Source organism: Dermacentor albipictus, chromosome 9 (genome assembly GCF_038994185.2).
Source record: "Dermacentor albipictus isolate Rhodes 1998 colony chromosome 9, USDA_Dalb.pri_finalv2, whole genome shotgun sequence".
NCBI lineage: Eukaryota > Metazoa > Arthropoda > Arachnida > Ixodida > Ixodidae > Dermacentor > Dermacentor albipictus.
The window spans coordinates 4368760-4384372 of NC_091829.1; the positions used below are offsets into that span (position 1 = coordinate 4368760).

The 15613-nt window shown below is 48.4% G+C and overlaps 1 protein-coding gene across 9 annotated transcripts in view; it reads right to left on the bottom strand.

The window, feature by feature from the left end:
- Art4 (arginine methyltransferase 4) overlaps nucleotides 1-15613 on the bottom strand; it is a 191111-nt gene that overhangs the window by 96510 nt on the left and 78988 nt on the right. For 6 of the 9 annotated variants that reach the window (XM_065437335.2, XM_065437336.2, XM_065437332.2 and 3 more), the window contains 3 exons: nucleotides 2452-2629; nucleotides 2302-2392; nucleotides 1551-1580 (listed from right to left, as the gene is read on the bottom strand). In XM_065437335.2, the coding sequence (XP_065293407.1) occupies nucleotides 1551-1580; nucleotides 2302-2392; nucleotides 2452-2629 (299 nt within the window). The remainder of the gene's footprint in view (nucleotides 1-1550; nucleotides 1581-2301; nucleotides 2393-2451; nucleotides 2630-15613) is intronic. The other 3 variants (XM_065437329.2, XM_065437334.2, XM_065437337.2) reach the window with 1 other exon arrangement.

Here is a 15613-nt window from a genome sequence, read left to right on the forward strand (position 1 = left end):
AACTATGAATCACACATAAGCAGTTTTTGACTCACATATTCATAGACCTGTACACGTTCAGCGTGAACAAAGATAATTAGGCTCTTTTGAGGATATGCTGACGACTTTTTCGTTCTTATTGACTGTACATCCGCTTGTTTTACTAATAATGAATGTGCTCCCACTTTTACCGCTATTCGTGACCGTCTTTACCTACTAGAAGTGACCTTTGAAATGCCATGTGACGGGAGGATTAGATTTCTTGACATCAAGTTGGTGCTCACTGATAACAAAATAACAAAAACTGCTCGTGTTACGAACCTAGGGCAAGAAAGCCACTTTTGCCATTTCATTCCGCGCATACAAAGCTTGTGAGGAGGGGAATCGCGAAAATGTGTTTCAGCAAAGCACTGAAGAAACCATGCCAACATCTAATGCACGATAGCATCGGATGGCAAGTCTCGCATTTAAGCTGCGCTGGTTACCCCAGCCACGTGCTTGTGTCAGTAGCAGAAGGACTGCTTAAGAAGGCACAGCACAGCAGTTCGGAGCAGGTGCACAGTTCAAGCACCGACATGAACAAAAGAAAGGTTGCTCTCATCCTCTCCATACACGGGTTCTCCCATAGATTAAAGAAGATTGCTGGAAGGAGCGGCATAAACATTGTATTTTCGGCGCCTAATAAATTGATCAGCCTGTGTAGAAACACAAGGCCAGAAAGAATCGCACTTACCGCATGCGAAAAAAACCTTAAAACAACTTAATTGATTGCATCGCGGGTGTGGTATACCGCATTCCTCTCGGATGTGGACGATCCTGCATTGGTCAAACAGGCAGATGCATAAATTACAGGCTACGAGAACACAATAGCAAAGTAAACAACTTGGCCGCTGACGGCTTTCTTGCCATCCATTGCCAGAGATGCAAATGCAAACCTAGATTTAAAGAAACAGTCATCATGAGTAGAAGCAGGTGCGAGATGACGCACTGGATGATAGAAGCTAGACACATATCAACATTCGGCAACACATCATGCGGCAGTAAACCTCCCATTTCATTATCCTCAAAAGAGCTCAATTATTTTTGTTTGCGCTGAATGTGTACATGTCTGCGAATATGAGAGTAAAAAAATTGCTTATGTGTGGTTCCCAGTTTATTTGTTTTGTTCATATTTACCGAACAATCAAATTTACACATGCTGTATGATGTTTCAAGGGTGGATATATAGCGACGAGAATGGTAAATAAATCTCTTGTTGATAGTTAGCACTGTGTGTGTCAGATGTGCCTTTCTGTTGTGCTTGTTCAGCTTGCGCTACAACAAAATAAGATGTACTGCAGGGCCACCATATTTCCGACACTGGCTCCAAGACATGCAAAAACAAACGGCATGCAGCATTCCGGTCCTGGAAGCTACAACCGAAAACTATGAATTATCTGGATGGTACAGGCACGCTTTTCAATTTATCCAGTCTAATTTGAACTGCAAATTACAGGACTGCATAAATTCCATGAATTATTTGAATTTTAAAATAATTGGATATCGAATTATCGAGGTTATACTGTACTTGCCTATCAGCCAAGTGAAGCATGGTGTCCTCACTGAAAAAACACAGCATGCTCGTTACGTTGACACTTGCAGCACACAAGGCAACACCTAGCACAGCACACACCGAGCTCAGTGGCCAAAAGCCCAGCACTGGCACCGCCACACAACCAGCTCATTAGGAGAGCCCGCTCCCATTCCAGTACGGCCAATGCCTGTCACAAGCACAGTAAAACGCACTGTCAAATTCTGTGGCTGCCAAGCTGAACATTTCCAGTTCCAAACAAACGGGTTGCAGCATTCCGGTCCTGGAAGCTACAACCGAAAACTATGAATTATCTGGATGGTACAGGCACGCTTTTCAATTTATCCAGTCTAATTTGAACTGCAAATTACAGGACTGCATAAATACCCAGTCAGGATGGCCACATTACAAATGAAGTGAAACATGGAAGCACCGACATACACGCAGACATCTCATTGTATGCCATCATGGGCATCATTCACCTCCTCCCATGGCAATACTCACAACGCTGCTGAAAATGCCCAGGGTGGCTTCAACTAGTTTATTTTTAGAGAGGTCCCATGCAGATTTTCACTTGCATCCTTTGTACCAAGCCGTGTGGCAATACTCCCCTTTAAATAATGCAGTCAATGCATACCATTTGGAACTATGAAGAGCTTCGAATAAAGCGATTATTCAAATAAAGCAATTTCATAAAAAAGGTTCACTGCACAATATCTGGCAGACCATTAGGCCCAGAGAAAGCCACTAACCAGAAGTTGGCCTTGTTGAGTTGCTCCATGTAGAGGCAGGTGTCCGAGAAGGGAGCAATGTGCAGGTCCCCACGTGTGGGGAACATTTTACCTGCACAGGAGACGGCTGTCAAATCTAGGTGAACAGCAGGGAGGGGGAAAGCTGCCAACCTTGGGGCTTCAGCCACTTCTTGGCGTGAAGGTAGGTCTCCAGCATGCGTTCATTGAACAGCATATAGCCCATGGGCTCCGACACGATCACATCCACAAGCTCGGGCAGCGTGATCTCTTCTATCTTGCCCGGTATCACCACCACCTTGTCGGACACCTTGTTATGGTACACCAGGCACTGCGGAACATGGCACACACATTCAAATAACTTCCTATATTACCACCCACCATGAAAAGCTAAATGTTTGCATTACATGTCTAATAATACAACTTGCAGCTCAACACTATTCATATTCCCATACCTAAGCACTCCATCTCCCCCTCCCACAAATAATAAAAAGCATCGTACAGTCAAACCCTGTTATATCAATGTCGCAAAAGAAATGCCTATGAGTTCGGTATACAGGGTGTCCTACATAACCTGAGCCAAGAATTTAACAATAAAAGCTGCATCGAAAGCAAACTGAACCAAACGCATACTATTCGCAATAGCCTCAGGAGAGCTGAAGCCGCAACCTTCCGCATTCGCGGAAAAGCACCAGACTAGTGCGAGTGCACCAATCACCTCGAAGGATGTGGGCAAAGGATCGTCATTGCTTTCCTCATTCTGTCCGCTTTCACTTGTGTTCAGTATGATGTTGGCAATGTAGTTTTCGTTTATGGGCTCTCCTGTGGTCGCGACACCACCATCTGCACTCACAAACTTGACCGTTGACCCGTCAACGGCTTCCAAATGTGACAGCTCAATCAAAACTTCGACAATACTGGCAATGGCTTCGTCACACTCGTAAGCATTTTCAGAGTCATCACTAAGCATACGGAAGCAGGCACATCTGAAGCAGTTTCGGATGAACCACTTGTACACGGCCGCCTCGACCTTATGGCTGTGCGTACGCGTTGTCCGCCACAGGCACCAGGTTGTTTGTCCGCTTTAGCCCTAATCTCCCCCTTGTTTTTCAAGATTGTGCCGAAAGACTTTTTACCGTGCTTGACTCGATTTAAGATATTGAGCTCTACAGGAAAAGGCAAATTCAGTGCACTTTGTGCCAGCCATCACAGCAACACTGCGGGAGAAGGCCCAGAAGGCGCAAACACAACATACGAGAAACGCAGCGAGGCAACTCGGACTTGCACCAGCTCGCCCTACTGACGTCAATTGGGCGATTTACGTCATATGGGTAGGGGTGGCTGAAAATTCTGCCGAGCAGTGTGCTGCAATCGGCAGCAACGTACATTTTTAAAACCTTACAATAAATTGCACGCTTTACTTGGAGCAGTTAGATGCATCAATTAATAATCAGAAGGACCTAGTTTAACGACTCAGTACATTGTAGAAGGCCGTCAAAATCGTTTCAGGGTCCCTTTAATTGTCAATGCTTATATTTGGCTTTAGTAGTCCCACATTGAAGTAATGACTCAGACATAGGTCGGTACACTCACTCGCACACATTTCAAAGGCGTGAGTGCAAGTGAGTGTGAGCAGAGGTGAGTGCGAGTGTGAGCGAGAGCCAGTGAGTGCGAGTGGAGGCGAGTGCCAGTGATCGTGAGTGGAGGCAAGCGCAAGTGAGCGCGACTGGATGAAAATGCGGGCGAGTGCCACCGAAAGTGGGGGCGAGTGCGAGCGCGAGTGGGCGCTTGTGAGTGAGTGGAGGTGAGTGTGAACGTAAGTGCGGGTCCTGGAAAAGTTGTGGTGAGTGCGAGTGAGTATTCTCCGACACTGCCGTCCTATGGTCAGCGGGTTTCTTTGCCACCACGAGAAAAAGGTATCTTCTGGGGGCACTTTTACAACACTTGACATTCGACATATCAGAAGCCACTGCTATTTTTGTTCAACATAAGTGTAACTTTTGCTATAATACTCATGGCAACTATACTGTGTTCAGAAATAGTTCCACAGGATAATTCAGTTGGTAACGGGTTGGCTTTGACTGCACTGTATTCTGCACTTGATTCTGATCCACCATCAATTGTAACGCACACCTGTTTTTTGTCGTCTCCCGGCCCAAAAAAAGACGCGACGTCCTCAATTGTGAAGCACATCAGTTTTATGCTTCATACAGATATGAAACTTTTTCTCACTTGGAAATATGAATTTATTCTCAAGGGGTTGATTCGGCCAACGAAACAAACGATGTTTTGCCGAAAGTATCGTCATCACAATGGTGGTATCAGACTTGTGTGAGAAATGACACTGAAAATCTTGCACTTCTTGAAGACCTTGCTGACCATGCAGATGGGATCATGGACTCCATCTTTCGCCCATCTGGCAAAGTTCAGCAGTGAGACAAGCCTCATATTATTGCTAGGCACACATTCATGAAAACATTTTTTTGCTCATTTTTTTTTATTTATTCCCATATCACCAGGGTGCATCAGCTGGCAAAAAATTTTGCTCACAATGACGTTGTTTAGCAAGAAAACACTATTTGTCCTACGAAATTCTCAGTTTTGCCCACGAAAGTGATGAAATGACTAATTTTGAGCCGTTCAACATTCCAAAAGTGTCTATCATAACCAGTTCAACATTCCAAAAGTGTCTATCACAACCAGGTAACCTAAGACTCGTTTGAAAGAGCTCCTTTCCAGCTTGCTTTTTATGTTAAAACAAACCTTCAATGTTGCTTTAGCAGAAATCTACTTAGTTTTGTACCATGAAGTGTGTATGTTCACATTCCTTATTACATGTTTCTCAAATTTTGATTTTAGCAAGTCTATATTGTGTGGGCAACATGTGTCTGCTGCTACTCATTCAATGCTTTTTCATATTTTCCAAATATTTTTTTGCTTGAATGCTAGAGTGTCGGAGAGTACAAAAAAAACTTAGTCTCTTAGGACACACTCTTAGACAAAGGTACATGTTTTGAGGTGCATATTTGCCACACAACAATAATCTTCATCTGCCTTACTTGCGTTTCCTTTCTTGAAAACGCTGCGCCCGCTCCTTTCCTGTTGAGAATGGTCTGCCACGCTGATAATGCGCATGCCATTCGAGACTTGGATGTACCCGACTCACAGCATTAAAGAAGGGATATGCAGACAGATGATAGTATTGTTGCGTGGCAAGATACCACCCAAAGGGTGCAATTTTGTTTAAGAGTGCAGATGGTGAGTGCGACAAATGTTCTTTTGAGCAACATTTTGAAATTTGGTAGAAATCCCCAATAAAAACTCTCATTTGCAAAGTTACAACTTTGAAATTTTCTATTATCATCCAAACTACAAACATTAAAATGCAAACAAGTTATTTGAACATTAAGGAACGTACCTGCTTAATTTGAGCTCTTTTGGTGCAGTACACTTTTTGCAAGTTGCATCCTATATTTATAATACAAAAGTTATTGCAACTTGTTTTGGATTGACTAAGCAAAAAAACTAATTTCATATTTGCATTCAGCAAACAAGATTGAATATTCCCTAACAATTTCATGTGTCTAGAGTCAAACTGTTTTTTCCGGAACCCATGTCTGCCTTAAAAACTCCTCAGTGTGCAGCCCTCAAGTTCTTTCTTTAACTGGCTTGTTGAGCCAAATATCGAGCAGCTGCTCAGGGCGTCTATCAAGCTGGCATTTCCAAATTCTCCAGTTTTTCCCCCCGAGTGCCTTTGCAACATTTCCTGAGTGACACAGAACTTTGTTTTATGTCAAAGCGGGCTGACACCATGTTGCCGAACGCTGTCGCTCTCTAGTAAACATGTTAAAAAATAAAAAAACTTAATCCAGTTTTATAATAAGGAGAAGTGCTTATTTCATTCTGTGAGAAAACAGAAAGGGGAGGGGGGCTAGTGAAATACTCAGCAAAGAAAATATCTTAAATAAAAAGTAAAACCTATTGTGGATCGAGTCGAAAGTTCTCAATTACGAATTAAAAGGATATCTATACAGAAGGAAATACTTACGAATATGAGCTATTTCTATCGATTGGTTACGAACTCATTCGTATGATGTCCGAACTTTGTCACAAGTGAGATTCTTTCTCAACAGCTGTTAAGTGCCCCTCAACTGTCCAGACATACTCTCAGCCCACACACAACACCTCAGTGTTGCGTTTCACTGCTCGAAAGAGTTTACTTTGGTTTGGATGAGGGACACCTGCATCTCGGCATTAGCCAACACTTTGTTTTTTGAGCTCAAGCTCCCTCAAAACGGCAGCAGTATGCTTCCATTCATTCCTCAATGCGTAGGTCCTTTCTGTTCTCGTTCTCATTCCGACACACATTCACTTCGCAAACCATTTGAACCACCCTCTCAGTTGCAAAGTCAACATACGATTTTTAGTACTCCCTAGGTACCGCGAAAACATCCGAAAAATCAGGCAATTAGACAAAATGAATGCATGTCTTTTACTGCCTTCAAGGGCTGAAATTGCCACAAACATATCAGAAAACACTCTGAATGCCTGCCAGTACAGTTATTAGGTATATTGGTGCTCGTACTGTGACTAAAGATTAAAAATTAGATTATGGGGTTTTACGTGCCAAAACCACTTTCTGATTATGCGGCACGCCGTAGTGGAAGACTCCGGAAATTTCGACCATCTGGGGTTCTTTAACGTGCACCTAAATCTAAGTACACGGGTGTTTTTGCAATTCGCCTGCATAAAAATGTGGCAGCCGTGGCCGGAATTCGATCCCGTAACCTTGAGCTCAGCAGCCCAACAGTCTTAGTATAAAAAACAGTTCGGGACTGAGAAACATTACAGGATGAAGAGAAATGTGCTGCTGGTATGCTAGGAGAAAATGTCACTTTTTTCAGATTCAGCTTCTCAACACTCCCGTAGGATGTGGAGGACAGTCAGCCTTTCCATGCACCTACCACAGGTTCGAGGTTCATTTTTAGTGAGTAGAAAATTATGGGTGCCAAATGTGTCTTATTCTGAGACGACAGGATAGGACATCTGTTCACCGTGATTTTGTTGCGAAGGGCCAGAATCGTAACTGTGGCTTTATCCCGTGGAGCTTATTAATTGTTTAGGACAACATTCATTTAGGCTAGATGGTGCGTACTTGAATCGAGAAGGAACAGCGCCAACTAAGACGATCACGAGAGGGAGAACGACACAGGACAAGCGCCAACTTCATCTATCTTTATTCACCAAAAATCAGCAAATATAAGGAAAATCACAGACATGCGCACAATGACCATCATGCATCATCTGCCAAAGCGTTCTAGATAGGACATTTCGCTTTTGAAGAGGGTTTTATCATGAACATGCTGAGCTCCCTCTATGTTATCGCAGATAGCCCAGACCACAAGCATGCTTATGGACACACGCAAGCTCACATCCGCGCGCCCATACATGCGCAGACAGTGCGGCACAGCTCGCACACCTCAAAATGCAGCACAATCTCGGCGAACAGCTCCTCTCTGTAATCGCGCGCTTATTTTCCTTATCGCTGTCATCTCCTTGTTGCGGCACACGCAACAAGCATCCCCCGTTGCCTTTCTCCAATGACGGATGTTTTTTTCATCAATGCTGAAGCCCTGCCCTGCTTGAACGTTTGAAGATGCCTCTGCAGCTAGCACAACTTTTTGTTTGAAACAGGCACTATAGTGGCATCGCCTGTTTGGCGCCATTATGATAAAGCCACGCTATGGGCTACGCCGCACGCCAATAGGACACAGGTCAAAATATCGACGTCGCTCGTGTACTTCAGTTGGCTACTGGTGTGGCTAATAAAGGCTACGATACTGACTTTTCTAGATGACACTAGCTGTTATAGTAAACTAGAAATATTCTAGTTCACTATGCTAGCTATGCACCATGTTTATAATTTTACATTACAACCCGGTGCGTTTTTTAAAATACTCGAATCTATGCCGACCCTAAATTCAATCGGCCTAGATTCGAATAAATACGGTACCTAAGAGGTCTGCACTCGCTAAGTTTGCACTCCGTGCTTCGTGGCTGGGAGTGGAGCTGTGCCTTGCTTGACACCAGCATCAGCTGAGGAGTCGAACAAAGCGACATTCGTAAGTCATCAACAATTACTCCTTGAAGCTGGAAAACATGGAACGGCAAGCCGATCACACAGATTCTCGATTCATTACGCACAGCAGTAATGCAAAGAAAGGTACTGCCCGACATTGGGTGCCAAAATGTCACCTCACTCTGCATCACCCCACGTGATGTCAGCAATTTGCGCAAAAGAGGGGCTTTAGGATATGGCAGCGTGTGGCAATTGACCAACTGCACATTCGAGCACTGAAAAAAAAAAAAAAATGCCTGGCCGGCTGTTGTAGCACATGTCGAGCTCTCTCTCCCATGAACAGGACACGTCCAGGAGAGTTAATTCATTTGCTGCCAGGAACACTACGCCATAAAGTACAACACTGCACTTAAACACACGGAGCATGCTCTGGTGGAGGAACGCAGGTGCCGCACCACATCACAAAATCGTTCGTACATGCGGGCTGAGATGCTCACGCAAACACTACCTAGCGCTTTCCACCATCTACTCTGGTTATCAACTGTATGAACACGAAGAATGTGAAGCACCGAGCATTTGCGACATCTGCAAGGGCAGGGCACAAAGTCACTCGGCAAACCACACTCACACAAGCCAGCAAATCATTCGAGTGTCTTAAGGGGGGGGGATGCGGCTTTCGCATCGCGAAAAATGACCGAAAAACCAATTTTTAAAAAATCATATTTTCAGTTTTTATAACACTTTCTCTACCTGATTCCCAAATATCTTGCATAAAAACTGCTTAAGCACTTCAAAAAAATTGTTGTATCAGCCACAGAACGAGAAGTGTTGCGGAAATCGCAAAAAGACAGTGTTTTTCAAGCCATGATATCTCCGTAACGGCGCAACCGAGCGCCGGCTTCTTGGTCGCACCAGAAAGAGCATTTCTTCAGCTTTAAATCTGCCACCTTCCCGGCCTTCTCCGAGCGAAAACAAACGCAGAAAAAGCACCAGTTTCGAGGTCTCACGGAGGTTCCTGATTGGCGGTGCGCGGCCCCGTTGGTCTCTGGAGCGGTTGCCCTTAGCAACGGCGCCACACATAATCTGCTCTTCCCGCAGCTATGTTCTCCATCGCCCATATCACGAAACTCTCCATAGTTTCGGTAGTGGCTATGAAGCTCCGTGGCTTAGTTTCGCGTTGGATCTCGGCTGTGATCATGGATCGGCGACGGCGCAAGAAGAAATACAAAACTTCACATCAATTCGGCAGCCGTAAGCGCAAGTCTCCGATGCCCAAAAATAAAGCGTCGTCAACAGCCTCCAGTGCTGATTCTGCTGATGTTCAGTGCGGCGCGGACATCGTGGACACACAGCAGCAGTTCCCTCAATGTATCGATGCCTCGGACCCACAACCAAGCACCTCGCACGCCGACGTCTCGGACCCGCGATGACGCATCTTGCGCGCCGACGTCTCAGGCATGCGACCACGCACTTCAGGCGCCGACGTCTCGGACCTGCGACCAAGCACCTCAGGCGCCGACGTCTCGGACCCGCAACCAAGCACTTCAGGCGCCGACGTCTCGGACCCGTGACCAAGCACTTCAGGCGCCGACGTTTCGGACTCGCGACCAAGTACTTCAGGCGCCGACGTCTCGGACCCGCGACCAAGCACTTCAGGCGCCGACGTTTCGGACTCGCGACCAAGCACTTCAGGCGCCGACGTCTCGGACCCGCGACCAAGCACTTCAGGCTCTGACGTCTCGGACTCGCGACCAAGCACTTCAGGCGCCGACATCTTGGACCCGCGACCAAGCACTTCAGGCGCCGACGACTTGGGCCCGCGACCAAGCACTTCAGGCGCCGACGGCTCAGACCCGCGACCAAGCACTTCAGGCGCCGACGACGAAGTTGTTAAGAAAGCCCGCTCTAAGTATAGCAAAGTGCACACCAGCGACGATGAATATCCATCGAAATGTGCGGCGCAGTCCGAAATCAATGGTGAGCGAACGCTGTCCAAATGTGGCGACTGTGGAACTATTTACAGCTTGTAACGATTCAGTCCTTTCAGCGCGTTGTCGGTCATGATGTGAGGCAGGGATAACGCTTATCTCAGCGCCACTGTTGACCAGAAAACGACGTCCCATTATTCTGTCTGATACGTACAGCAGGCAGCTGCATTTCACTGCAAGGTCAAGCGAGTCCCTTGCCATCATTAGCGACTCGTGTTCGTGTTTTCCTGCCAGCGACAGGGCTCCCCACACTTCTTAGCGCTGGCACCAAAACGGACATGACACCAGCAGTAGATGTCACAGTTGCTTCGAGTGTGGGAACGAGAATGCGAACGTGAGTTGCCGTGAGAGCGACCATGGCTCAAAGTCCGCATCGCAGCGATGGAGGCAGTGAGCTGCTCTATTTTTTTTTTTTTTCGAGGCGAGAGTGCAGCTCTTGGGTATCCCGTCCATGGGGTCATTGGTTACATGGGACAGATGGTTATATTGACTCTATGGCATTATAACTTCAATTGAAATGTTCCCTTGCGAACTCTATCATCTCACACATGCTCTACACTCCTTGGTAAGCAGTCGCATAGTGACATAGATATAGGCACCTGTAATGTGCTGGCTACCATGATGTGGTTTCGTTTATTGCAGTCGTTTCTGATGCCAAGAACCATGGTCTTCGAGATTCTCTATATAAGTAACCATTGCCGGGAATGATATTGTTACCGACGAAAAGCTATTTACAAGTATATTTACAAGGCAATACGCCGCAGTTGGCCAAGAGGCAACAGCCCGCGCTAGCTTCCAATCGTCGTCTTCGTCTTCTTCCTGCTCGGCTCTTCGTCATTGGAAATACTATCCCGTAGCACTACCCCCGGCGGCAAAAGCGCCGTCCCGGAGCGACTAAAGCCCGGACTCAAACTGTAGTAGCTCTTGAGCCTACTGACGTGCACGACGTCATTAGATGCCAGAGCAGATGACGAGGTTGAGCTCACAGGAGCAATTTCGTACGTCACAGGCGTCACCTGGCGCAGCACGCGGTAGGGCCCTGTGTATCGCGAAAGGAGCTTTTCTGCAAGTCCAACGTGACGAGAGGGCGACCACAGGAGCACGAGCGCACCAGGTGAAAACTATACGTCACAGTGGCGGGCGTTGCACTGACGCTGCTGCGTGGTTTGCGAGTCCGTCAGTCGAGCACGGGCAAGCTAGTGTGCATGATCGGCGAGGGCGATGGCGTCGCGCGCATACTCGGTTGTTGAGGTCGTGCAGGAGGAAGTACCGTGTCAAGGGGCAAGGTCGGTTCGCAACAGTAGAGTAGATAAAATGGAGAAAATCCGGCGGTGCCGTGTCGGGAAGAATTATAAGCAAATGTGACGTAAGGAAGGGCAACGTCCCAGTCGTGGTGGTCCTTCGAAACGTACTTGGACAGCATGTCGGTAAGAGTACGGTTTAACCGCTCTGTCAAGCCACTGGTTTGAGGATGGTATGAGGTAGTCAGCTTGTGTTGAATAGAGCAGGAACGCACAATGTCGGCGATAACTTTCGAGAGGAAGTTACGACCACGGTCAGTAAGCAGCTGTCGCGGGGCGCCGTGCACTAAGATAATGTCACGCAAGAGAAAGTCCGTGACGTCAGTGGCGCAACTGGTAGGTAGAGCCCGCATGATAGCATATCGGGTGGTGTAATCAGTTGCGACGGCTACCCATTTGTTCCCAGAGTATGACGTGGGAAAGGGACCGAGGAGGTCTAATCCAACACGAAAGAACGGTTCCACAGGGACGGTGAGCGGCTGAAGATGACCGGAAGGTAGCACCTGAGGCGTTTTCCGATGCTGGCAGGGATCACAGGCAGCAAGATAACGTCGGACGGAGCGAGCGAGACCAGGCCAATAGAAGCGGTGGCGGACGCGGTCGTACGTGCAGGTTACCGCAAGATGTCCTGCAGTGGGTGCGTCATGCATCTCAAAGAGCACAGTTTGTCGTAGATGTTTTGGCACGACAAGAAGAAGATCAGGGCCATCAGGGAGGAAATTCCTTCGGTACAGAAAGTCGCCCTGGAGGACATATCGGCGAACGGATGCGTCGGTAGGTGTAGAGCGCAGACGCTCGATGAGTACTCACAGCGATAGGTCTCAGTACTGCTCATCGGCGATGTTAGCGAAGGCAGACACAGAGAAAATGCCGTCAGCGGTACTACTGTCGGCGTCGTCAGGCTCGTCTGCCGGGTAGCGAGACAGGCATTCAGCGTCCTTGTGTAGTCGGCCAGATTTGTAGGTGACAGAGAACGAATATTCTTGGAGGCGTAAGGCCCAGCGACTAAGTCTTCCTGAAGGGTCTTTCAAGGAGCATAACCAACAAAGCGCGTGATGGTCTGTGATAACGGAAAAGGGTCGGCCATATAAGTACGGGCGGAACTTCGCAACCACCCAAACGAGGGCCAGACACTCACGCTCAGTGATGGAATAGTTGCGCTCCGCGGGCAAGAGGAGCCTGCTGGCGTAAGCGGTAACACGGTTGTGGCCACGCTGGCGTTGTGCCAGTACTGCGCCAATTCCGTGACCGCTGGCATCAGTACGGACTTCGGTAGGCGCAGAAGCATCGAAATGGGCCAGAACAGGAGGCGTTGTGAGAAGGTCGATTAGAAGCACGAATGCAGAGGCCTCGTTATCGCCCCACTGGAAAGGGGCATCTTTTTTCAATAGCTCGGTTAGTCGTCGTGCTATGGCCGTGAAATATGCCACGAAAAGGCGGAAGTACGAGCAAAGGCCGATGAAGCTGCGCACAACCTTGACACACTTCGGAACAGCGAAGTGCGTAACAGCATGGATCTTGCCTAGGTCCGGTTGCACTCCGTTCGCGTCAACGAAATGTCCAAGGACGGTAATCTGGCGACGGCCGAATTCGCACTTCGATGCGTTGAGTTGCAGACCGGCTCGCCAAAAAACTTGCAGGACTGCTGAGAGGCGCTCAAGGTGCGTAGCGAATGTTGGGAAGAATACTATAACGTCGTCCAAGTAGCACAGGCACGTGGACCATTTGAAACCGTGAAGAAGGGAGTCCATGATGCGTTCAAAGGTGGCAGGAGCGTTACATAGGCCGAACGGCATCACCTTGAATTGATAAAGACCGTCGGGTGTTACAAAGGCAGTTTTCTCGCGGTCGAGATCGACCACGGCAATCTGCCAATAGCCGGAGCGAAGGTCAATAGAGGAGAAACGGCGAGCACCATGGAGGCAGTCAAGGGCGTCATCAATCCGAGGTAGGGGATAAACGTCCATTTTGGTAACCCTGTTAAGGTGCCGATAAACCACGCAAAAGCGCCATGAGCCATCCTTCTTTTTTTACCAGCACAACCGGTTACGCCCATGGACAACATGATGGTTCAATAATGTTCCTGGCAAGCATTTTGCGAACTTCGGTGTGAATAACTTGACGCTCAGCCGGTGATACTCGATACGGGCGGCGATGAATAGGAGGGGCATCTCCGGTATTAATGCGATGTTTAACAGCTGTTGTTTGGGCCAAAGGACGATCGTTAAAGTCAAAAATGTCTTGGTAAGAAATCAGAACGCGGTAGAGCGCATGAGCGTGCTCGGACGGCATGTCGGGTGCAATCATTTTCTGTAAGTTGGCGATGGTACAAGTTGCCGACTGCGATGGTAGAGGAGGATCGGTTGAATGGTCGTCTACTGAAATCGATGCTACAGAGTGATCCTCGAATGAGCAAAGTTGGGCCAGAGACATCCCACGTGACAGCACTTGTGTCGTCAAGCCAAAATTGACCACTGGCAGGCAGACGCAATTCGCCACAATAGATAAAACTCTATGAGGTAGTGTGATCCCGTGTGTAAGGAGGACGTCTTGCATAGGAGCCGCGATGTAGTGACCGTCGGGCACTGGTGGGGATGACACGAAGTCAACGGAAGTCAGTGCCGAAGGTGGCAAACGAACGAAGTCAACAGAACTGAGGCGAGTAAAGTGTTGTTCAGCGGGATCCAGAACAGGCAGGTCGAGGCGGAGAGTACTGGCGGAGCAATCGATGAGAGCAGAATGTGCGGAGAGGAAGTCTAGGCCGAGGATGATGTCGTGGGGACAGTGAGCGATGACTATGAATAGCACAGTAGTGGAGCGATCGGCAAAGGAGACGCGGGTGGCACACATACCAATTACAGGGGCTGTTCCGCCATCGGCGACACGGACAACAGGCGTCGTGGCGGGCATGATTATTTTCCTCAGCCGGTTACGAAGGTCCGCGCTCATTACCGACAAATGCGCCCCAGTGTCTATGAGAGCTGATACAGGAACACCGTCGACTTGCACGTCAAGAAGGTTCAGATGAGTGGGCAACGTCAGGAGAGGATTTGGCGCCGTAGGGAGCAATGCAGTGTCACCTCGAGGCGCTGCATCGTCTAGTTTTCCGGCTGGGAGCGGCGTCCGAAGGGAGTCGGCGAATAGGAACGACGGGGCTGGGGAAAGCGAGATTGTCATCATTGGGGCGAAGGCGAACGAGAATAGGGGTGGTTCGGCGCAGGAGAATCGGTGGCGGCATTATCTGAGTGGGCAGCATAGGGACGAGAAAGGCCACCTGGGGGGCGAGAGTAGGCAGTATATGTAGACTGGGAACTCCAGCGACTGCGACAGTGCCGAGAAATGTGCCCAATTCGATGGCAGTGAAAAATAATTGGCTTGTCGTCTGCAGTGCGCCATTCAGAGGGGTTGCGGAAACGTGGTGGGTAAGAAGGTGCGGGACGGGGTGGAATCGAAGAAGCAGGAGGGGTGTCAGGGCGATGGGCCGAGCAGATGGTGTGAATACCCATGTTGGCGAACTCCTGGCGGACAACTGCCTGGATCAGGGAAACAGTGACTGCAGGTGCATTGCAGGGGCTGGAGTCGAACGCAGCCGGATAGGCGGCCTCGATCTCACGCCGGACAATCCTGGTAACATCCTGGTGTTGGGCAGACGGGCAAACTGTTGGTCGATACGTCGGCTTTTAGCGAATTCCAGGCGGCGGCACACTTTTATAACTGCATCCACCGACGCCACGTTGTTAAATACGAGCAAGTTGAAGGCGTCATCGGTAATGCCTTTGAGGATGTGGGAGACCTTGTCGGACTCAAGTCATGTGTGCGTCAACTTTGCGGCATAGAGCCAAGACGCCCTGAATGTACATGACGTAGGGCTCCGTTGACGTCTGCACACGACTGGAAAGCGCCTTCTGCGCGGCAAGTTGGTGACCGTAGGGGTTGCCGAAGAAGTC